The sequence below is a fragment of the Macaca mulatta genome, chromosome 4, assembly GCF_049350105.2.
Source record: "Macaca mulatta isolate MMU2019108-1 chromosome 4, T2T-MMU8v2.0, whole genome shotgun sequence".
NCBI classification, from domain to species: domain Eukaryota; kingdom Metazoa; phylum Chordata; class Mammalia; order Primates; family Cercopithecidae; genus Macaca; species Macaca mulatta.
Genome location: NC_133409.1, coordinates 78,022,171 through 78,046,086, shown reverse-complemented (window position 1 = coordinate 78,046,086; position 23,916 = coordinate 78,022,171). Strand labels below are relative to the sequence as shown.

Genomic DNA, 23,916 nt, shown 5'->3' with positions numbered 1-23,916 from the left:
GAGGAAAACATCCCGAGTGGGAAAGGCAGGAAACCCAGGAGGAGAAGAGAATTGATCTTCCTAGAGTGTAGTTTCCTCCTTGATTTTGCTAAATGAGGGCTGGGGTTTGTTCTGTTCTTTCACATCTTTGCTAGAAGAAACACAGGTGTACCACAAGCCCCTTGTGGACATCTATTGTGTGCAGTCCGCCCTCTGAGCTGAGAAACAGGGACGCACACCCCACCCAGCCAGTGCTGGATAACAGTTCTTATGGACAGCAGGACTGGAGAGGAAAAGCAAAGGGCCGGGGATGAGAAGACCTGCTCTCAGTTTCCTCTCTGCTGCTATCTTGCTGTGTGTGTGGCTCTGAACAAGTGACCTGGGCCCTGTGCACCTCACTGCATTACAAACAGGGGAGCTCGGTACTATCTGCCAACTGACGAAATGGATGGGTCCATGTAATGAAACTCGTGCCTCTTGATGAACCCTGTTCCCTTTTAAAAATAAATGATCTTTCATAAAGATAGACATTCTCTATATTCTCTGTAATGTTATTCTATTAGATAAATGTGTGGTTGGGCAAGGAAGCAGGTTTGATTTCTCAATGCTGAGTGTATAGGTTCAGCCGTAACGGAACACTGTGAGTGACTATTACTGGGAGGGTGTTCTGGTGCCTGCTCAAAGACCACCAGCCAAGGAAGGAAACAGTAAACCTCAAGAATAAATGTCCGTTCTCATCTTCCACCCCCTGCCATCTGTATATGAAAGAAGCTACTCAACAAAAGTAAACAATCTGTCCCCATTATGCTAAACCTTCAAAAGGCAGGAAACCAGCTACTAAATTAGATCTTGCAGAAGAGTTCAACTCTCACATTTGTGGTTTCCAAAGATCTCCTACTCTTGGTAAGCAGACAATTTGTTCTGTCGTGTTGCATAGAATTCAAGTCAGTAGGTATTTACTGCATATTTGCTGTGTTTCAGGCTCTGCTGGGGACCCCCAGGCCTATCTAGCAGGAAAATGAGATCTGGACGCAGAGTCCTGCAATATAAAGCAGAATCAAATGCCATTGTGGACGTGGAAATAAGGATCTGGGGAGAACAGAGGGACATCTTCTTGGGGTTGGGGAAGGTTGAAAGGGCACCAGAGACCATGCTTCAGTGCTTGCTGGCCATGGGGAGAAATTTGTTTGTTAATTTGTCATCATTCTTTCCTATCTTTCACCCTCTTCCCCAGATATGCAAGCCTTGTCTTTCTCCTCTGGATTTATACAAGTGCCACCTCAATCCAACCACTCTGCTCTTCATGCCCTTCTCTTCCTTTCCAGCCCACGAAACACCTCCACTGGACACTGGATCATCTTCAGGGGCAACACTTGTAGGAGAGAAGAACCATCTTAGCACAGACAGACTTACTGTACTGAAAACTTGGAATAAGTTTCTCTGTGTGAGCAGGGCTCTGCCAGCTCACCCACACTCTATCACTCTGAGTGTGGTCCCCGCCCTATCAGCTGCACCAGTATCAGCAGCACCAGTACCACTTGGGCACCTGTCAAAAGGCAGACTGTCTTGTGGAATGATAGACAATGCAGTCTTGTAATGGTGAGCAGGTGGGAGGGAAGAGGAGAGTTATGTAATGGGTACAATGTACATTATTTGGGTGACGGGTGCCCTAAAAGCCCTACCTTCAGCACTGTGCAATCTATGCATGTAACAAAATTACATTTGTACCCCACAAACTTGTACAAATACAAAATTGAATTTAGCTTAATTAATTTTTTTTTTCAAAAAAGAAATGCAGGCTTTCAGGGCCCACCCCAACTTTACTGAATCAAAATCTGAATTTTAGCAACATGCTCAGGTGGTCTCTGCACATTAAAGTTTGAGAAGCACTGGCTAAAGCATATTTATACTCGGGTCTTTTTAAATTTTAACACTCAAAGGCAAGATACCATTTTCCCCATGGTCATCTCATGACTTCTGACAGAGACGTCAATGTTATCAAATCCATCTTTCTGCCTCCATTCTCCTAAAGCGCCCAGGGAGCTGTGTTACTTCCTCAAGCACAAACCACATTCAGATGTCAGCTAATAGAATTGGAAGGAAATAACTGAGTTCCTGGTCTCAAGCCAAGAACTCTAACCTCCAGCCTGAATTCAGGCAGCGGGGAAGCCTGAAGGCTGATTTTCCCTAAGCACAGGAAAAAGATCATTTGAAAAGGGAGTTTATAACTTCGGGAGGCCGAGGAGGTCGAGACCAGCCTGGGCAACATGTTGAAATCCCGCCTCTACTAAAAATACAAAAATTAGCCAGGTGTGGTGGCGCACACCTGTAATCCCAGCTACTTCGAAGGCTGAGGCTGGAGAATTGCTCAAACCCGGGAAGTGGAGATTGCAGTGAACCGAGTTCACACCACTGCACTCCAGCCTGGGCAACAGAGCCAGACACCATCCCAAAAAAAAAAAAAAAAAAAAAGAAGTGAGAGTTTATATTTCAAAGGTCTGAGGAAGAGGTGTGGAAGAAGCCCTCCCTCTTCTTCAGGGGAAGAGGTCTTGCTTCTAATACAGCCACTTTGTCCTGGTGTCCATACCTTCACCTCTGGGAGGCCCTTGCTAATGCTTTGAGGGTAACCTGCCCTCCTGCTGTACAGGGCTGTTCTCTGCCACCTGCAGCCTGGAACTGTCAGCCTGTAAGGGACCAGGGAGGACATCTTGCTCCTACTCCTCTGGGTGGCCAACATTCCCACTAATGACCCTAACAAGTCACACATATTTGTCACCAACAATGGGGAGATCATTATCACCTACCTCCCAAGCAGCCCTTTCAAGTTCTGAGTGTCTTTGACATTTCAAATCTCTTTACAATGTCAACTTCACCTGACTCCCAGGGAACTATCTTCCGAGAGTTCCATCTGCTTATTTAACTGCCAAGTTCTCTACCTGGGAGAGTGTTCCTTAAATCTATGCTTCTCTAATGTGTCTTCAAAACACCTGGGGATCTGTTGTTTGAAAGTCTGGGAGGGCCACTGAGTTTTTTGCCTTTGGTGGGTGACAGCAATGCCCCTGACCAGAGTTTGAGGGACAAGACCTTATTTAGTCTCAGTTCTGTTCTTCAGGACCACAGAGAGCAAAGCCACCTGACCTGCTGTCATACATGGAACATAAAATCATATCTTTCCCAAATCTTCTCTTTTTTTCTTCCAAAAACATCCCAGTTCCTTCCATAATTCCTTAGCTGTCATGGCTTTGCATCTTGTTATCATCTGATTAACTGTCTTCTGGAAATTTTCCAGTGAGTGTTAACAAGCCCTTTAGGTGCATGACACCAATCCTGGAACTCTTCAACTTGAACAGAGCAACCCTGGGGCCAAGTAGAACCAGGCATTGTCCTGATTCAGATAAGCCCATGACCTTACAATCTTGTTCAGGAACAATGTGGTCCTATGGATGTATGGAGCCTCAGATTAAAAAAAAAAAACCTTCACCCTTCCCTCATACAAATGCATACGCCTTTCTTATCACAATGGTGAGAAAATGGATGATAAACTAATTCATCCTCTAACATACTAGTAACTTAACATGTTATTTAAAGGAACTTTGACAAGGCGATCTTAAAGAGACAACATCTTACTCTAAAGGCAAACTCCCTAATGGTGTCATTGTAGGGCTAGGAAAGACCTGTAGGGTGAGGGTACTGCTCAGAGCATACCATGCCATCGCTGCTGCCTCCACTTTCCCCAGGGCTCCCTGGCAAACAAAATTCACAGCACTCAGCTCTGCTGAGAAATCAGTGCCACAAGGTCGGATAATTTAGAGCAATTTATTTCTTCAAAGTAGTTATGAGCTGGGAAAGGGCTCGAGTACAACTGGGGTCATTACTTCCAAGCCTCCCAGCTAACTGGGAGGAAAACTAGCTTTCAACTGGAGACATCAGCTTCTAGGAAGGAAGGCTGTCATCCTCCTGGAATAAAATGTTAAAGGGAAACTATTTTAGGTTAAATTTTAGCTGAGCTGCAAGACAATAGACACCATATACCACAGTAAAGTGTGAGACCACCCTGCGGGTCTTGCAAAAACAGATGGTGGAAAGCCAGTTTTATTACAATAGATGACTACCCACAACCATCCTGCAAACGAGGTTGTAGAGGCAGAGAAACAGGTTAACTAGAAGAGAAATTTTGGAGAAAACAATCCGGTGTATGGCTTCAGTGTGAACACATGAATAGCTTGAGATCTGTCCTCTGGAGCTTGAGAGACAAGCTCTAAAAGATGGCTGTTGGCTGGCAGAGCAAAGGAGAGGTGTCTGCAGGGATCAACCAATACATCCAGAATTTGTTTGCTCAGAGGATGTGTGAGTGTTTCTCAAGGACCAGATGTGGGCCATCAGAAGACATAGATCTGCAGCAGGATCATCTTAGATCCTTTTCACAGGACAGTCTGGAGGCGCGAGAGGGCTTCAGCTGAATCTAGAGATTTACCCCCAGAGGCCTTGGACTGTGGAAAGAATTGTAAATGACCAGCTAGAGAAGAGTTGCATTTGTCCATGCCAATGCAAGTGCAGGTGAGAGATGGTAGGGTCACCAAAGAATACACATAAAAGCCCACAGGATGAAGAATCAGCTTTAAACATCAGTTAGAAGCAGAGAGCACAATGCCAACTCATAGCAAGATTCATCACATACAAACTCCCCTGCCTCTTAGGTCTCCTCCTTCCCCCATCCACTGTGAAGGGTTCCACCATCAAGGTTAGCGAGCTATGGGAGGAGGCAATAACATAAGGGGGAAGGTTGGGAGAGAAGCCAACCATGCCCTTCTTTATTGCTGCAGGCAACTGGCCTGAAGCAAGCCTGAGCTGGGCATGGGGCAGTCATTATGTCTTTGAGTGAAACTGAAAGTTCCGAGGCAGACTTCAAGTTCCAAACTGGTGGCATAGAATCTAGCTGGCTTCACTCCCCATCACAGAAAATAAAAAACAAATATACAGCACTGAGATTATAACCAGAAATATCCCAGAACTCAAATATGAAGAGGAGACAGTGCTTGGGGCCACAGAGAAGTGAAAAAACTCTGAGCAGAGGGTAAGAGAATCTGACTTCCACGTTCATGTTCCTCCCTCCATCTGCTTAGCACCAAGCATGCAAAAAAATTTCTCCCAATTCGCTGTTTCTACACTGGAAAAAGTAAGATCAAGGTAGACAACCAGCTTTCACACCGTCTTGGTTTCCATGGCAGGAGGCCTGTCCTTGCCTTAATCCATAGGAAGCGTTGAGAGTGCCCGAAGGGAGAAATATCCCTGAGGACAGCCAAAGACAAAGCAGGGAGGTGGAATTACCATCCCCAGCCCTGGAAACTCTTCTTAGTTACTTGCCCAAGGGAGATTTCAAATCAGCGTGGCTGGTACACAGTACCACATAGTAGGAGGTTGGTCCCACACATCCCCTGGGCACTCCCCACTAGCCAGCCTTCCCACACTGCTGGGATATACCTTTTTGGGACCTCCTGCATTTGGAAAGGGCAGTGCTTCCATCATTCACTAATGCTTTTAAGGTGCCATGTAGAGCCAAAAAACGAAAGACAGTGACGTAGCAGTAAAGAACCTATAAACAAATATATCCAATAAAAGCCAAATAAGTCAGAGAAGACTGAAATAAATATTCCTTCTACGCAAAGACATAGACATATCCACAAGAAACAACGGCCAACAGGAAACCATGATCTCCCCAAATGGGCAAGGCAAGGGACCAGAAACTGACCCTAATAAGATGGTAATATGTGAGCTCTCTGACCAAGAATTCAAAGTAGTAGTTTTAAGGAAACTCACTGATCTCCAAGATAACACAGAAAAGCAATTCAGAAATATATCAGAGAAATTTAACAAAGAGATTGAAATAATTACAAAAATCAAACAGAAATCTTCCAACTAAGAAATACATTTGCTGAACTAAAAAAATTATTAGAGACTCTCAATAGTGAAGTAGATCAAGCAAAGGAAATAATTAGTGACCTCGAAGATAGATTATTTGGAAATACGGTCAAAAGAGAAAAAAGGAAAAGGGATGAGAATCAATGAAGATCACTTACAGGATACACAAAATTACCTCAAAAGACAAAATCTAAGAATTATTAGTGTTCAAGAGGGAGTCGAGCAAGAACAAGGGGTAGGGAGCTCACTCAAATAAATAATAACAGAAAACTTTCCAAAACATGAGAAGGATCTAAATATCCATATATAGGAAGGGCAGAGAACACCAAACAGATTCTAACAAATAAAACTACCCCAAGGCATATATTATAATCATCAAACTCTCAAAGGCCAAGGACAAAGAGAGAATCCTAAAAGCAGCAACAAAAAAGAAGCAAATGACATTTGAAGGAACCCCAATTCATCTGGCAACAGACTTCTCAATGGAAACCATATAGGCCAGAAGGGAACGGAACAGCGTTTTCAATGTACTAAAAGAAAAAAAAACTGTTATCCAACAGTATTGTATCAAGCAGTTATCCTTCAAATATGAAGGGTAAATAAAGTTTCTCCCAGACAAACAAAAGCAGAGAGAATTCACCACCATCATAGGCATCTTACAAGAAATGCTAAAGGGAGTTTTTCAATGTGAAAGAAAAAAACACTACAGGTACTAAGCCTGTTGGTACCATTAAGTACACGGACAAACCCAGAACACTCTAATACTGTAATTGCTGTGTATAATCCACTTATAAAGCTAGTATGAAGCCCAAAAGACAAAGCTATTAAAAGCGATAATAGCTAGAACAATCTCTTAGGAGATAGGTAATATCAAAACATATAAATAGAGGCAATTAAAAGTCAAAATGTAGGGGGGGATGGAGTTAAACGGCAGGATTGTTTTTTCATTTCTTCCTCGTTTCTATTCTTGTCTGTGTGATCTAAAATAAGTTGTAATTTATTTAAAATAACTTTTTATATCTGTAGCATATTTTTTATAAGCTGCATGGCAACCACATGTAAAAACCTATAATAGATTCACTAAGAATAAAGTTCAATTATCACCCTGACCTGGACATATCAATTATTGACTAGAGAACATTTTGTAACCTGAAAGGAGCCAGAAAAGCCAATATTTGTCCTGAATTTCATCCGTAGTCGGGGAAGAACGAGTCCCACAGGATACGCTTAGAGGACAATGGGAGACATGGGTTATGTTGCTTTATGATGATGTCCCATAGGTCATTGTGTGTTCCATGTAACAATGAGGCAAGCATCTGAGAAGTGAAATCACACGATTCTGCTTTTCTCATTGCAACACTCACTAGAAGATAAATAGCTTAAGAATATGTTTGTGAGTCAACTAGGGTTTACAGGCGAGGCCAGATTCATAGACTGTCGGAACCAGAAGAACATTCTGTATCAGCAACTCTAACCTCTCATTTACCGATAGGAAACCTAGGCCCAGAGAGAGATGAGACTTCTCCAAGCTCACATATATAGCGACATCAAGAAAAACATAAAAGTAAATAGCATCTGCTCACACCAACCATATTTAATTAGGTGCCTTCCTTTGTAGAGGCCAAATTTCTTCCTGTTTCCCAGGACTCAGAGAGATAAAAGCAAAATTGTAGGAAAGATTTTGATAGTATCCAAGAAAAGCTATGCTGAGAATCTAAATTTATCCTTCCCTGCTGTCCCCTTGAGTTGGAGACATAGCTTCTCTTATGATAAGTATCCTTTTGTTGAATGTGCTAAACCTGTCTGTGAGCACATACCTGCAGATGTATCTGGTTTTTATTATTTGTAACAGTTACTCTATTTCTCAAAAACTTTCCTAAGCTCATGCATTTGACTCATCCAAGGCAGGGTCTCACACAGTGCTTGGAACAGAAGAGGGTTCACCAAATGTTTGCAGACTAACATAATAACTGGATTCCAGTTGTACTGCCTGTGTGCTTTTCATATACCAACAACTCTGTGTTCGGAGAAAGAGAAAAGGCAACATTTCTACCCATCCCTGAGATTCACCTTCACCTCTTTGCAGACCTATAACTCAGGACTGCTCAGTGGAGAAGGAGCACTCCTTATTGGTATCTAGCCCCTTGGGTAGACAACACTGCATTATGTATGCCCATGTGGCCTTGCTGCCCTCCCCAAGGGCCACTTTTCCATCCTGAGCTACTCTGTGGCTAATGGTACAAACAGGTGCTCAACCCCTAGGCCACTTTCTATCTTGTGATGAGAAAGGAACACTAACCTTTGCCAGAAGACATATTTAATATATGGCCCAGTCAAATCCCTGCAATAATAGACACTTTGTTGCACCTTTAATTCATATGGCTAGGCATCTGAGACTCCCAGGCAGGACCAACATCATCAGTTCTACAGCCCTAGTTTCTTTGGGATGAGTTCCTTAGTTTTGTAGTCCTGCAACTACTCAAAAATGACAAATGCCCAGAGTTTCAATTAGAGGAGAGTGAAGAAACTTATTTGTTATATATGTTGTGATGTGGTCTCATTGTCTAAATTCTAATAACATAGACCTAAAAGTTATAATGTCAGCTCTTCATAGCTGGAGGGACCACTTCCCTCTGCAGCCTAGGGTGGGGACTGTCCAGGCACCCCTTTGTCCCAGCCAGCTTCAAATACTTCCCAGGCACCCAGACAGGCAGCCCATAGGGCTCCAGTGGCAGAATTCCCAGGAGCTATAATGGCTACCTCCGTAGTGGAAGAGCAGAGACACCTGGGACAGGGAGGTGTCCCTGCAGGTGGGGTAAGCAGGACGAGGCCTACCTGATTCCATCCTCCCTTCCTCTTTCTCCTGAACTTTCTCAGAGGCACTGCAGCCCCTGGGGAAGGGCTGGTGGCTGAAGAGGTCGTCGCACAGGAGGCTTCGGCACAGCTTGGCAAGGAAGCGGAGGACATAGCCGACGCTGTTCACCACAGGCAGGCTCCGCAGGTGCTGTTTGCCATCAAAGGAAGCTGAGACTGGAAAATCAGAGAGAAGGCAGCTTAGAGCCGGGCACTGGAGAAAACCTCAAGTCAATTGGCCCTGGTGAGGATTTTTCGTTTGTTCAGTTTTGTTTTGTTGCTAAGCAGGCTGTATTTGGATTTCACCCGTTTGTTCACAATGTCCTGTTTCTGGTCGTGATCCCACCCAGGAGATCACATGCATTTAGTTGTCACGTCTTCTTCGTCTCCTTGATCTGACTGTTTCTTAGTCTTGCCTTGTTTTTCATCACTCTAACAGCTTTGAAGAGTACTGCTCAGGGTAAAATGTCCCTCCGTTCAGATTTGTCTGTTTTTCTCATGATTAGACTAGGGTTATGGGTTCTTTGGGACCACAGAGGTGAAGTACCCTTTCTATCACATCACATCAGGGGATAAAACTGGAGGAGGGCTGTGACCATGGAAGAAGGGATTTCTCTGACTCTGAAGGATCTTGAATAACAAGACATGCCCTGAGATGGAGTTGAAACCATGATGTTTCCCCACTGCCCTGCACGGTGGTAAGTGCTATGAAAAAGGAATGGAGCAGAGTACAGAAGTACAAAGAGGCCAGGTGTGATGTCTCATGCCTGTAATGCCAGCATTTGGGAGGCAGGTGGATCGCATGAGCTCAGGAGTTCAAGACCAGCCTAGGTAACATAGTGAGGCCTTCATCTCTACAAAAAATTGTAAAAAATTAGCCAGACTTGGTGGCATGCTCCTGTAGTCCCAGTCACTTGCAGGACTGAGGTCAGGAGATTGCTTGAGCCCAGAAGATCGAGGCTGCAGTGAGCCGTGATAGTGCCACCGCACTCTAGCCTAGGCGACAGAGTGAGACCCTGTCTCAAAATAAATAAATAAATAAATGAATAAATAAATAAATAAATAAGCAAACGGAGAGTGACAAGGGCTGATACATTAGACAAGGGGTCAGAAAAGGATTCTTTGATACAGTGGCATTTGAGTAGAACCTAAAGGACATCCGTGAGGTCATCTCGGCCAGAACAGAATGGGGAACAAGAGAGAAATAACCAAGAGATTAAAGAGGTAGCCAGGGCCAGGTCACACAGGGCCTGCGGGATTTTGTAAGGACTTGGGCTTTTACTTGGAGTGACATGGGAGACATTGGAGGCTTTAGGGCAGAGGAGGGGCATGATCTGACTTAGATTTTTAAAGAACCAGAGAGGTTTGCTGTGGGTGGTGAAAGGTGGTTGGACTCTGGATATATTTGGAAGTGGAGCAAAAAATATTTTGAAGTGGAGAAAAACAAAACAAAACCAAACAAAACAAACAAAAAAACCCACAAAGGGTTGGAAGTGGGAAGTGGGAGAAGGAGAAGAGCCAAGATGAGGATCAGAAATCCAGTCTTCTTACCCAGGCGTGGACTCATCCTCTCCTTGAGCCCTGAGAGAGGCTTTCAGCTCACAGGCTCATAAAGGCCCCAGGAGCCCAGCAGAGGTAGGACAGACCCTGGCCACACCCGCTGTCCCCAGGCCTGAGTATGGCTGCTTCCTCTGCAGAAAGACATCCATGGCCTCCTCGTGCAACCTAACCCAGGCCTTACCTGACACCATCTCTCCACCGTAGCCCTGCTTGACCAGGGAGAAGACCAACTTCTGCTGGTGGGCGCAGTCGATGCAGGCTTGGACGGCCTGCTGCAGCACCGCCGATGGCCGCTCAGGCCCGAAATGCTCCGGGAGCTGCTGCACCTTCCTCCTCTCCAGGTAGGGCCCCGCATTGGCCTGTTTGTTGATGTAGAGGCAGACTGCGGAGACAGAGGCCACAAAGCCCTCGGCATCAGGCACGCATCAGGCCAGCTGGAGGCCTCTGTGTACACGGGGGATGCCTCAGCCATGCCCCTTTGGCCCTGGCCTTGGGAAAGCTGGAAAGGGCAAAAGTGGGGTGGATTCTTCCCAACTTAAGGAGTAAAAGAGGCAAAAGAGTTAGACACCCCAAGTGGTAGGGCCTGAACTCGGGGACTTTCTTGGTTGAAAACAGTTGGATAGGTGGGTCCACTCTGATCTACTGAAATCTGAATTAAAGACCATTATGGTGGCCCACACGGACCGTGTGTATACAGGTATTTCCATGCTGGGAAAGTACACATACAAAACCTCCTCTACCTCCTCCAAAGGAGCTGTCAAGCTATAGACAGTTTTCGCCATTTCTTTGTTAACCGTCTACGAACCAAAAAATCAAGATGACACTGATCACTCCAGAGACTATGTATTGAACAAAGCTCTACAGACAGCGCTAGTTACAATCTCAGAGAAAATAAACATTCAGCAACCCATTTAGGTGAACCCAGTCAATGGTCTCTACACTTTTAGGGTAATAAACCCCACTGATAAAAAATTGGGGGGCACATGTCCCAAACCATGTTTATTTATTTATAGGTTATATACATTCTTAACTGTATTAATGTATGGTGTGAATTTTTTACAGGAAAGTATCTAATTTATATAATATAATATTATATAAATGTTGTTTATATAATATTACATACAAACACAAAAATGTTAGAATGTCTACAAAACTGGTTTTCATATATGATAGACTTCAGTAAATGAAGTGGAGTCTTTATGAATTTTGCAATTAAAGAGAAAAAGAAATACAAATCCTTTTTTAGCCCAAAGATTTTGTACAGAGAAGATTGCCCAAAGAGTTAGTTACCATCAGTAAAATTAGCTCGGTCTGTTGGGTGAGGGATTCAGACCTAGTTTATACAAGTTCAACTTCATTCTATTCTATGACAATGAATAAATTCCAACCCCCAACTACCTATACCACCTGTAATTTGGTAACAGTTGCCAAACTGGTCAGCCTGTCTTTGGACTGTTTGCTTAAAGATTTTTCATTGTCCCAGACATCAGGTCAGACTCCTTAATAGGTGAAGGGTGCCCTGGCCGACCTCTTGAGAAAAAACTACCCAAAACTTGGAAATAAGACCCAAAAGTTATTTCCTTCACTTTCAATGACATGGTACAGCATTGTCTAATAAGCATTGTATACATTGTAAAACGTATCCAAGAAATAGAAATTGTAAAAGGATGAGATAAGATGAATAGGAATAGTAGGTGTTACATTGTCTTCCATACATTAATGACTCCTCTTGTGTATCTGCCCTCTCAATCCCCATCATCCTCCCATAAGCATCTTACCTTAGAGGCCACTGGTGCAAAGGAGTGTTGAAGAGGGACTTTAAGAGGAGACCAATGGCATTTTGGAAAGACTAAGTAGTAACAGCAAAGGTGGAGAAATAGTTTTTTTTTTTTTTTTGAGCACCTACTATAGTCTCAAGACAAGCATGTGGGTTGGGTGGTATTATTACTGCTTTACTAATGAAGAAACTGAGGCTTAAAGAAGTTAGATGACTGCTCAAACACTGTAGCCAGTGATGCAACAGGAATTTGGATCAGGTCTTTTGGAAGACACTCTGGTAGAGTCCAGGTCTCATCCCAGGTGATAAGAAAAATCTAACTAATAAAAGACCTTCATGCAGGCACTATGCTACGCCCTACAAAGAAAGCTTGAACAAAATGAAGCAGTCCTTGCCTTCACAGAGCATATGTCCTGGTGGGGGAAGCTGGCCTATTCAGATCATCCCATGAGCTGATGTGAGACCATGTGAAACTGTGGCTGTGAGAAACATGGGGAGGGGCTAGGAGAGCCCATCTGGGGGACCCTGGCAGGAAAGTTATGAGGACTTTCTGGAACAAAGTATGCCTGATCTGAGATATAAGGGAGGAATAGGGTGGCCCGAAGGGATGATCACTCCAGATGGAGGGAGAGAATATGCTAAGACCCTGTGGCCAGTCCTGGGGACTGAGAGAAGAGCAGTGGGGTGAACCACAGGATGGAGCCTGTAGGGCCTTGTCGGCCAGATTGACAAGTCTGGGCTTCATCTAAAAGCAACGGGAGCGACTGAAGGGATTTAAATGGGATGGGAGAGGGGCTGGGGTTGTGACATAGGGGAATTCTCTTCGTGTGTGTGTGCGTGCGTGTGTGTGTGCGTGCGTGTGTGTGCGCGTGCGTGTGTGTGTGCGTGCGTGTGTGTGCGCGTGCGTGTGTGTGCGCGTGCGTGTGTGTGTGCGTGCGTGTGTGTGCGTGCGTGTGTGTGTGCGTGTGTGTGTGCGTGCGTGTGTGTGTGCGTGCGTGTGTGTGTGTGTGCATGCATATGTGTGTGTGTGTGAGAGAGAGAGACACCATCAGATTGTCATTACTATTATGATGAAACTGTCAGTTGGTGGATGCCCCACCAGAGACAGAGATTGGAATACCTGCTACCCTGACTGGGTTGGAGGGTAGTGTGTCAGACTAAGGGAGAATGGGATCCTTAGGAAATCTGGAAGAGCAAACACAGGGACCAGAGCCCTGTTTAAGGTGAGCAGGCTCAGATCAGTGCAACGGATCAGTGGAACCTGGCTCTGAAAATAAACATCTGGCCACTCTGTGTCCCCCTGCCATCCACCTCCCTCCAACCAAAGCAACCACTTACACCCAAGCTGCACTGAAAACCAAGTTTTAAATAATCCAAGCTGTGGGATGTGTAAACTGGTGCTCTCAGAGACTCTGGTCATCCTGTCTGCTGCCTGGCTAGCACACTAAATCCCTAATTTGAGGCATCTCAGCAACAACTCTTTAATCTACAAAGTAACGATTAGATGGTGGCTGCCCTGTTCTCTACAGACCATCACAGCCTTGGAGTTCATTCTGCTGACCTACCTGTGAGAGCCTGTGGGGCCGCCAAGCTGGGGACCGTGGCTGCGTCCTGAGGAATGGAGCTGAGGTCAGGCTCTGGGGTACTCCGTGGAGGTGAGAGGGCTAAGGGAGTCATGAGAACCCGAGACTTGATCTGGAAGAGAGAGCCCATTTGGTCAATGAGAATCTGGCAGTATTCTCTACAACCTTCCAGATTCTGTCCTAGACGGCAGTTAACCGTTGCTGCTCGATTATGCTTTCATGTCTTTCCATCCTGCAGCTTCGGGGCCTGAGTTGCAGATTCAAGTTTATGCTCAGGATTCATATTTGGGGTCACACTCAGAGATTACCTCTCATCCCACCCTTACAGAGGAGCCACCCAGGAAATGACAGTGTCAGGCAGTGAGTGCAGGAGCACACAGAGGTGCAAAGAGTTGGCATCCATGAACTCTTTGAGTGCGAATGCAGGATAGGAGAGTTTCCAGCCTGCACCCCTGTGTTCCCTAGAATCCTGTGGACAGGGCTTTCCCTGTATCCACCCAGCCAGAGACCAACCCTGAAGCTCTCTTCACTCTCTCCCAAGCTCCCTGCTCACAAAAATCACTGGATCCTGCTGGAAAAGAGAGCAGGAGCCATTCCTCCAAGAGGCTGAGATACTGCTGTGTTTATTTCCTGCAGCATAGTGACAAAACTAGCCCGGATGTGGACATGAGAATGAGCAGCGGCCACCTTGATGATTTCACTTGAAACCACAAAGGAGGAGTTGAAATTTGCTTTTACGGAGTAAGGGGAAGATGAATAGTTGACGACTGGTTGATATCCATATTAACAAGTTACTCTTTATATCAAGACTAGTACAGAGACAAGCTTTTAATCTTAGTTCTCTACCCAAAAATAATGAAGAAAGTCAGTCATGTCCCTGTCTTCACCTCTGACCTATATCTAGACCTCATTCCAGACCATTTTAAGTCGGTCTCTGGAAGTGAGACTCGCACATCCGGAGTGTTTAAAGATGTTGAGATTCTAATACACAGTTAAGTTTGGGGACCCTTGCCCAACACCAAAGCTTTTCAATTTTTGCAATCAGCCTTCTAGAGGGTCTTGTTGAAATGCAGATTCTGATTCAGGAGTTCTGGGCTGGGACAGGAGATTCTGCATTTCTAATGAGCTCCCAGGTATCACTGATGCTGCTGGTCCATGGACCACACTTTGAGTAGCAAGGTTGTATGTCTTATTGTTAACATGTGTGCAGTCCTCATCTATATCTTCACTTTCTTCCTGGATTTTTAAGATAGAATACTAATAATAGTCATGGAGAAATAGTATTTGAACTGCTACTTCCCCAGTCATTCTGTATTCACTCATTTATTCATTCAACAAATATATATTGAGAACCTATTTCATGCCCAACACTCTTACAGCTGCTACGGAAACAGCAGAAGCAAAGTGTACAAAAATCTTTGGCCTCATGGAACCGATATTCTGTAAAGGGGAGACAGACAATAAACAGAATAACTGGGTAAATGATATAGTAGATTAGATGTTAATAAAAGCTGATGATGAAAATAAGGAGAGAAGGGGCATGAGAAGTGCAGTTGAGTTGTACTTTAGGCTGACATTTTAAAATAAGGTGGTTGAGGCATTTCTTGGGTGAAATTGCAGCCAAGATTTGAAGGAGGTGAGGGAGCAAGTCATACAGTGTCTAGGGAAAGAATATTCCAGGCAATGTCAATATCAAGCCCCAAGGTTCTGAGGCAGCTTTCTTGCTTTCTCTCTTTCTCTCTTTCTCTCTTTCTCTCTTTCTCTCTTTCTCTCTTTCTTTCTTTCTTTCTTTCTTTCTTTCTTTCTTTCTTTCTTTCTTTCTTTCTTTCTTTCTTTCTTTCTTTCTTTCTTTCTTTCTTTCCTTCTTTCCTTCTTTCCTTTTTGAGACGGAGTTTCGCTTTTGTTGCCCAGGCTGGAGTGCAATGGCGCAATCTCAGCTCACCACAACCTCTGCCTCCCAGGTTCAAATGATTCTCCTGCCTCAGCCTCCCAAGTAGCTGGGATTACAGGTGCCCGCCACCACACCTAGCTAACTTTTGTATTTTTAGTAGAGACAGGCTTTCACCATGTTGGCCAGGCTGATCTTGAACTCCTGACCTCATGATCCACCCGCCTTGGCCCCCCAAAATGCTGGGATTACAGGTGTGAGCCACTCCCCCGGCCAACAGTCTTTCTGAGTGTGGTCTTGAGAAAAGACTGAAAGAAGCAAAAGTGGGAGGACCACTAACCTACAGTAGCTGAGAGATGACAGTGGGTTGGATTGTGGTAATAGCAGTGGCAGTGATGAGAAGTAGACAGATCCTGGACATGTTTTGAAGGTGGAACCAACAAAATTTACCAACACATTGAATGTGGTATATGAGAGAAAGAAGGAAGTCAAAGATGACTTCAAGCATTAACACCAGGAGGGCTCTAGGTGGAGTAAGATTTTTTGTTGTTGTTGTTTGTTTTGAAGGGAAGGAGCATAGAGTGGAGGGGGCTAGAGAAGATCAGGGGTGAGTTTTGGGCGTGTCGAGTTTAAGATACTTGCTAGACGTCCAAGTGGAGATATTACTAGACAGTTGCATCTGGTAGAGTATAGGGTTCTGGGGGAGAGCCTAAATGAAGATGTATGTTTGGGAATCATCAGTATAGAGTTGGTATGTCAGACCATAATAATGGAAGAGATCATCAGAGAAGTGAGTGTAGATGGAGAAGAGAAGGATCCAAACACTGAGCCCTGCAAGATTCCAACACAAAGAGCCTGGAGAAATGAGAAAGGAACAAGCAAAAGAAATCAGGAAAAAGCACCCAATGGGGTAGAAAGAAAACTGGGAGAGGGTGGGAGTATGGGAGTGAACGGAGAGGTTCTTTCAAGGAGGAGATAGTGGTTAACCACGCTAAATGCTCTGATTAGACAAGAAAGACTAGGAGTGGCCATTAGATTTAGCAATTTATTAACAAGAAAGGTGGTGGCACAGTGGGTTGAACTGGAATAAGAAGAAATCTTTGCCCTCATGGAACTGACATTCTAATGGCTGGCAGGGCGGGGAGACAATAAATGAATAAATAAGTATACGATATAGTATGTTAGGAGGTGATAAGAGGCAATGGTGAAAATAAAGAAGCAAAGGGCATGGGAAATGCAATTGAGGAGTTATACTTTGAGTTGACATTTTAAAATAGGGTAGCTCCTGATTGGAAAAACGGAAAGAGAGGCACTGGGGTCAGTAAGTAAAGTCAACGCTTTCAAAGAGTTTTGTCAAAAAAGGGAGCAGAGAACTAGCCATAGCAAAGGAACAAAGTGGGATTAGAAGATTTTTTTGCCCCACAGTGAGATACCACCTTGCTGGTAGCTATTAAGATAGCTACTATCAAAAAAATAAAAAATAAAAAAAATAAAAAAATGAAAACCCCCCAGAAAATAGTAAATGTTGGCAGGGATGTGGAGAAACTGGAATCCTTGTGCACTGCTGGTGGAAATGTAAAATGGTGCTGCCACTGTGGAAAAGAGTATGGCAGTTTTTCAAAAAATTAGAAATAAAATTACCATATGACCCAGCAATTCCATTTCTGAGTATATACCCCCCAAAATTGAAAATAGAGTCTCCAAGAGATATTTCACATCCACGTTCATGGCAACAGTATTTACAATAGCCAAAAGTCAAATGCATAGAGACAGAAAGTAGAATGGTAGTTGCCAGGAACTGGGGGAAGGTGGGAATGGGGAGTTACTGCTTAGTGGGTAGTTTTAATTTTGCAAGATGAAAATGTTCTGGAGATTGATTGCACAACAATGTGAATAAACTTAACACTATTGAGTTTTATGGCAAACTCAATAATGGTAAATTTTAGAAATAATGGTAAATTTTACGTATTTTTTAGCAAAATTTTAAAAATTAATTTTAAGGATTCTTTGTTTTTTGTTTTTGAGATGGGAGAAAAAATAGTGTTTTAATGCTGATTAAAATAATCCAGTAGAGAGAGAAAAGTTGATTGTACAGAAGATTGTGTGGAGAACTGCTAGCATGAAAGGGCTTTGAGTAGGTGAGAGGGTAGGAGTGCATGAGGGAAGTCGTGGCCTAAGAAGAAACACATACTTTCCATCTATTGCAACAAGAAGGAAGACAGAATATAGAGGTTTGAATGCTGGGGTGGGTGGATGTGGAGGTGGGAGCTTGCCGAAAGTTTCTTCCCATGGCTTCCAATTTCCCCGAGATATGGAAGCTGAGTGGGAGGACAGAGGAGGTGGGTGTGGTCATGAACTGGGAGAGTAGGAGGGCTGGGGAGTGGAGCATGGCTGCTGAGTAGCATTGAGTGGGCACTGGGATGTGCAGAAATGAATGTGATATGAGATCAGTCGACAGCAAGCACATTGGCTGCACAGTGCTAAATGGGTGCTGAATTTGAGGCTCTCAGGGGAACCTCTATATTAATCAGAAACTATAATTAACAATAGAGATTTCATCTTATTCTGAGTGTGACATTTCAAAATTAAAGGACATATCCTGTAGGAATACACTGCTAAATATTATAAACATAATTTAAAAGAAACCTCAGTCATGGGAATGGGAGATCATAAACCTGCTTTGACTCAGTGACTCTGACTTTGGTGTGACTTCCTCATCTGCCAAGTGTCATGAGGGTGGTGGCCATCATGCCTATCTATGGAGGCCATGCACCAAGGGTCCCCTGACTGCTTTTCCAGGAATGATATCCCGCTTTCCATATCTTGTGACGGAGAGGCTGGTGGTGACAGAGTTCCTGAGGACTTCAGGCAGTGACTTCTGGGATAATCCTGGCTAACTCCTCCTTCACAAGCTTAAAGCCCTTAACTCCCAACACAGAGATAATAATGCTCACTGGGGAAAAATGGAATTGGCAAATTATTTTTTCCTCTATGGTCTTTAAGCAAATCACACAAAGATACTTGTGACTCTTCCCTAGAAAAATGACGATGATGATGATGATGACTAAAATGTAAGTATCCAGACACTGTTTACTGTTCATATAAACTTCCTAATGACTTTAACATCTAATGTTTTCTCACCATTCTAATATTTATCAGAGGCCAGGCGTATTGGCTCACACCTGCAATCCCAGCACTTTGGGAGGCCAAGACGGGAGGATTGCTTGAGCTCTGGAGAAAAGGCTGGGCAACATAGAGAGAACTCGTTTATACTAAAAATTAAAAAAATTAGCCAGGCATGGTGGCATGTGCCTGTTGTTACAGCTATTCAGGAGGCTGAGGCAGGAGGATTGCTTGAACCCAGGAGATCAAGGCTGCAGTGATCTATGATCATGCCACTACCCTCCAGCCTGGGCAACAGAGACAGACCCTGTCTCAAAAAAAAAAACAAAACAAAAGTTACTAGAGAGGAATCTGTTCATTGAACCCACCTCAAATGAAGTAATGGAATTATAATTGGCTGTTATTTCTGTCCATTTCCGCCCAAGTGAAATTACAGGGGTTAGATTAAATCGCCTAATTGCAAGGAAACCTTCTGTATTCATCTAATCCGTAAAACAACTGCTAGACCTTTTGAATGAAAGAAAAAGTCACAAGCAACTATGGGTAGTATATGGCTTTTTAAAAATATCCTTTGCTAGATAATAAATCACTAGTAGAAATACCCTTTTGACTTAGCATTCAGAAATTTCAATCTCGTTGCTTAATATAAAGAATAAAAAGTAGCCTAGTGTAGAAAAGGGAGTCACCCATGATTTTAGAAAAGTCCTGAAATAGGAGAGCACAGATATGAGCCCACTGGCTAGAAACATTGCTGTGGTGTGATGAGGGGCCCAGTCCATCAGCACAAACCTCTCCCCAGTGGCATGGGGGGCTCCCTGTCTGTTGCAACCTATCCAACCTCTTCTCTGGCAGGGCATTTGTCTTTGTTGTTGTTGCCTTAGGTTTCTAAAAAAATGCTGTCTATTTTGTTTTTTAAATGAACAAAATAAAACAGAGTGCTGATACAGTGGTTTCTAACACCGTTCTTTAATATAAGGAACAAAAACTCCTTGCAGACATGGCTGATGGGGTAGGGAATATGCAAGGGGAGCCTAGATCATCTTGTAATGCCGGAAAGTAAGACAATACTAAGCAAACAAAACACACACAATGGTGGGGATTGGTTACAGGGACACAGGTGCCAACTGAAAGAGCTCCCAATGGCCAAATTCGGACCAAGAGGAACAACAAATAAATAATGCAGTAATGGATTATAACTCAAAGTATAAAATAAATATTCATGAATCCACACAGACATAAATAGGTGGTTGACTCAGTAAATAAAAGGGAAAGAACAGACAACTCTCACAGGCATAAAAATTTCAAATTTATGTAGACATCCCACCCTCAAGTAGGTGAAACATAACTCCCTACTCCTTACGAATGGGCTGTGCACAGTGAGTACTTCCAAAGAGTACAGTATGGAAATGGAGGGGGAATGTAACTTTACAATGGAGAAACTTGATAAATAAGACTTCAACCATATGATTGAGGTCAACATCATCAGTGATAAGTCATGTCACTAGCATGTACTCTCACGATATGATGAAAATGCCACGTCACCTCTGGCATCTTCTTCCCCAAGCCCCCTAACCCTAGTCTAATCATGAGAAAAACATGAGACAAACCGAAATTGCAAAGCGTTTTACAAAATACCCAACCAGTACTCCTCAAAACTGCCAAAGTCATCACAAAAGGAAATTCTGAGCAACTTTCCCAGCCCAGAGGACCTTAAGGAAACATGACAACTAAATGTTATATAGTATATTGGACGGGATCCTGGAATAGAATAGAATAGGGAAAAGCTAATTAAGTCAGAGTAAAATATTGACTTTATTTAATAATGAAGTATTATGACGGGTTCACTAGTTGTGACAAACATACCACAGTAATATGAGATGTTAACAGTGGGGGGAAACCAGGTGTGGGGTACGTGAGAATTCTCTGTTTTATCTCTGCAACACTTCTGTAAACTGAAAACTATTCTAAAATAGTGTTTGTTTTCAAAATATTAAAAACAGGATGTGGCAGAGTAAACTGGGTAAATGGAGAGGAGGAGAGAAGAGAGGCCTCTTCCTGGCAGCAAGAACTGGAAGGAGCTTACAGCGCAGAACGCCATGCTCTGACATACAGGAGCTAATCCTGGGCCTTCAAAGCCAACATCCCTGCCCAAGTGCAAGTACAGTTGCCACATTTATGTGAGATTCAAAACCTCAACCCAGCAGGTGTGGTGACCCCTCATCCAAGGCAGGGTCTGTGCTTTGCCTCATTAGAGAATACTGCTGGGACAAAGCGACAGGGCAAAGTGTCCCTACCAACTGGAGTCTCCACCAGAGGGACTGAGGAACCTGGAATCAGCTCATCTTTCTTCTCCATTTATAGAACCAAAATATGGGCCTGGGGAATTTCTGACTCCAGCTGTCATTTAAGGGAGGACCTTCTCTAAGACATTTGCTGGAACACCACTGGAAAGAATTGGGAGGGGATTTGGGGGGAAACTGAGATGTGCGGCCAAGAGGACACTAAAAGGGAGAGGGTCGGTTGATGTAAAACTCAAGGATTTTTCTAGAAACCTCTGGCTTTGGCAGTAACAGAAATGCTAGCTAAACATTGTTTGACAGACTGGCAGCAAGAGGTGGATAATCTGAGGATGGAGAGTGTGGCTGAGGAAGGATGAGGATGTATAGAGGCTGCTGGCACATTCGCAGAGGGTAAGCCAACAAAGCAAAATTTTAAAATGTGTTTAGGGCACATGCAAAGGGATGCCAGCTTTGCATCTGGATTGAATGTCCAGCGTGGCCTCTTGCTGACTCTGACGCTCAGTACTTAGGCACTCAGGGCCTGCCTTTCCTCATCTGTAAAGATAATAGCCCTCACACAGGGATGTAGTAAGAATTAAATGCAGAAGTTTACATAATGCAAAGTGAGAACTCAATAAATGTTAATTGTCATGATTGGTGTTAGTATTATTATTGTTACTTTTAGAAATTCCAGAAATGCAAATAAGGCCCAGGTTTCTTGTTCATGCAGTGATGGCAGGAGGAGGAAACTGCCCATCTTTCCTGGAACCCATCTCCATTTTCCGTGCTTATCTCTTGGGGTCACATCTTCAGAAATCTCTGCAAAACCACCCTTTTTCCTCACACCTCGCAGATGATCCCCTCTGCAAATCATGTTTCCAATCCATCTTGAAATGGTTCCTAAGTGTTGCTTATGTAATAGCTATCCTTTCCAAGTGGCATCATTTAAGCCAAATCTAAAAAGGAAAAACAATAATTCATTCAATCAGACAGACACGTATTCAACAAAAACTTCTTGAGCACCTACTATGTGCCAGGAACTGTTCTAGGTGCTGAAGATTCAGCTATGAATGGGGAAGATAAACTTCTTGTTCTCGATGACAGCAACTACGTGACCAGGGTAGGCCTATAAAGGGGTGACATTTAAGTCAGGATCCGAGTGGCTAGAACTAGCCTGTTGTGACTGCAGAAAGCTTTCCAGGCAGACAGAACAGTTTGTGCAAACATTCTAAAGCTTTGCTTCTTCAAGAAACCAGAGTGGTTGGAACTGTGGGCAAGCGTCAGAATGGTGCAAGGTGAGGTCAAGCTAGGTGGTTAGGATGAGATAATGGCAGTTTTCTAAGTTAGTGTTATGCATTGAATTGTGTCTCTCTAAAAAGACATATGTTTACGTTCTAATCCCCTGTACCTACAAATATTGGTTTTATTTAGACATAGGGTCTTTGCAGACGTAATGAAGTTAAAATGAGTGCATACTGCGTTAGGGTTGGTCTTAACCCAATGACTGGTGTGCTTATAAGAAGAAAAAAACTTGATACAGACATCTGTTTGGAGAGAATGCTATGTGACAACAGAGGCAGAGATTGGAGTAATGTGTTGACAGCCAAGAAACAGCAGGATTGTTGGCAACCACTAGAAGTTAGGAAGAGGCAAGAAAGGACCCTCCCCTGGAGTCTTCAGAGAGAGAGCATGGCCCTACTGACAGCCTGATTTCAGTCTTCCAGCCTCCAGAAAGGATGTTTTAAGCCACCCAGTTGGTACTACTTTGTTACAGCAGCCCTAAGGAAACAAATACAGTCAGGATAACAAGTTTGGATTTTATTCTATGAGTGATGGAAATAATTACAGGATTTTAAGCAGGGAAACACATAAGCTAGTTTTCATTTTGTGAAAATAAATATGGTGCTAGGCCCAGTGGCTCACATCAGAATCTCTGAGTGCTGTTATCCTAGGAGGCTGAAGCAAGAGGGTCACTTGAGTTCACGAATTCAAGACCAGTCTGGACAAAATGGCAAAACCCTGTCTCTACAAAAAATACCAAAAAAAAAAAAAAAAAAAAAGAAAGAAAAAAAACAACTGGCCAGCTGTGGTGGAATGCACCTTAGTCCCAGCTACTTAGGAGGCGGAGGTGGGAAGATGGTTTGAGCCTGGGAGGCAGAGGTTGCAGTGAGCCGAGATTGCACCACTGCACTCCAGCCTGGGAGACAGAGCCAGACCCTGTCTCAAAATAAATAAATACATAAATAAGGCTGCTGTTGGGCAGAATGGATGGGGAAGTGGAGGCAAAGTGCAGAAAAGAACACTGCTAAGGAGGTATCACGTTGTCTAGCTGAGAGACACTGGTGGCTAAACTAGGGTGGAAGTAGGGAGGTAGAAAGAATTGATTGGATTTAGGGTGTACTTTGAGATGGAACTGAAGTGACAGGTGACAGAAAGCACAACATCCAGGAAAATGTCTACATCTATTCACAAAATCTTTGCTGTAATAGTACATTTTTATTATGTTATAAAACATCAGCATTTATTTCCTTATTGCTGATTTGGTTAACTTACTAACTAGACTTATTATTGGGCAATAATACTGACTTTGCCTCTAAGTTTCAAAACATTCCTTCTCTAATACTAAAGTAATAAACCTTCAGAATGGCACAGTAAAATTTCTGTGCAGAACTTTGGGAGAGGCATGAAGAAAAGGAAATAATCCATAATTCCTGGACATAATTTCAGTCAACTACATGTTGCCACCGCGCTGCAGAGCAGTGGCAAGAATACAGGTCTTAGAGATAACAACTGACATTCTAGTCCTGGTTCTGCTGCCAACTCACATGGGACTCTGAGCAACTCACTCAGCTCCTCTAAGCTTCATCTTCCAAAGCCATTAAATGGGTTACAGTTGTTCGTTTCTAAGCTTTTCCCAACTCATAATGTTGTGTGTGTGACTTTCATTAGATTATT

At 43.6% G+C, this 23,916-nt stretch overlaps 1 protein-coding gene across 27 annotated transcripts in view; it reads right to left on the bottom strand.

Moving 5' to 3' along the window:
* Positions 1-23,916, bottom strand: part of SCML4 (Scm polycomb group protein like 4) — a 118,832-nt gene that overhangs the window by 30,643 nt on the left and 64,273 nt on the right. For all 27 annotated transcript variants that reach the window (XR_013416280.1, XR_013416279.1, XR_013416283.1 and 24 more), the window contains 3 exons: positions 13,654-13,783; positions 10,493-10,693; positions 8,734-8,928 (listed from right to left, as the gene is read on the bottom strand). Coding sequence is in view for 21 of the 27 variants with exons in the window: in XM_077999632.1 (XP_077855758.1) it covers positions 8,734-8,928; positions 10,493-10,693; positions 13,654-13,783 (526 nt within the window). In the remaining 6 variants the exon portion in view is untranslated. The remainder of the gene's footprint in view (positions 1-8,733; positions 8,929-10,492; positions 10,694-13,653; positions 13,784-23,916) is intronic.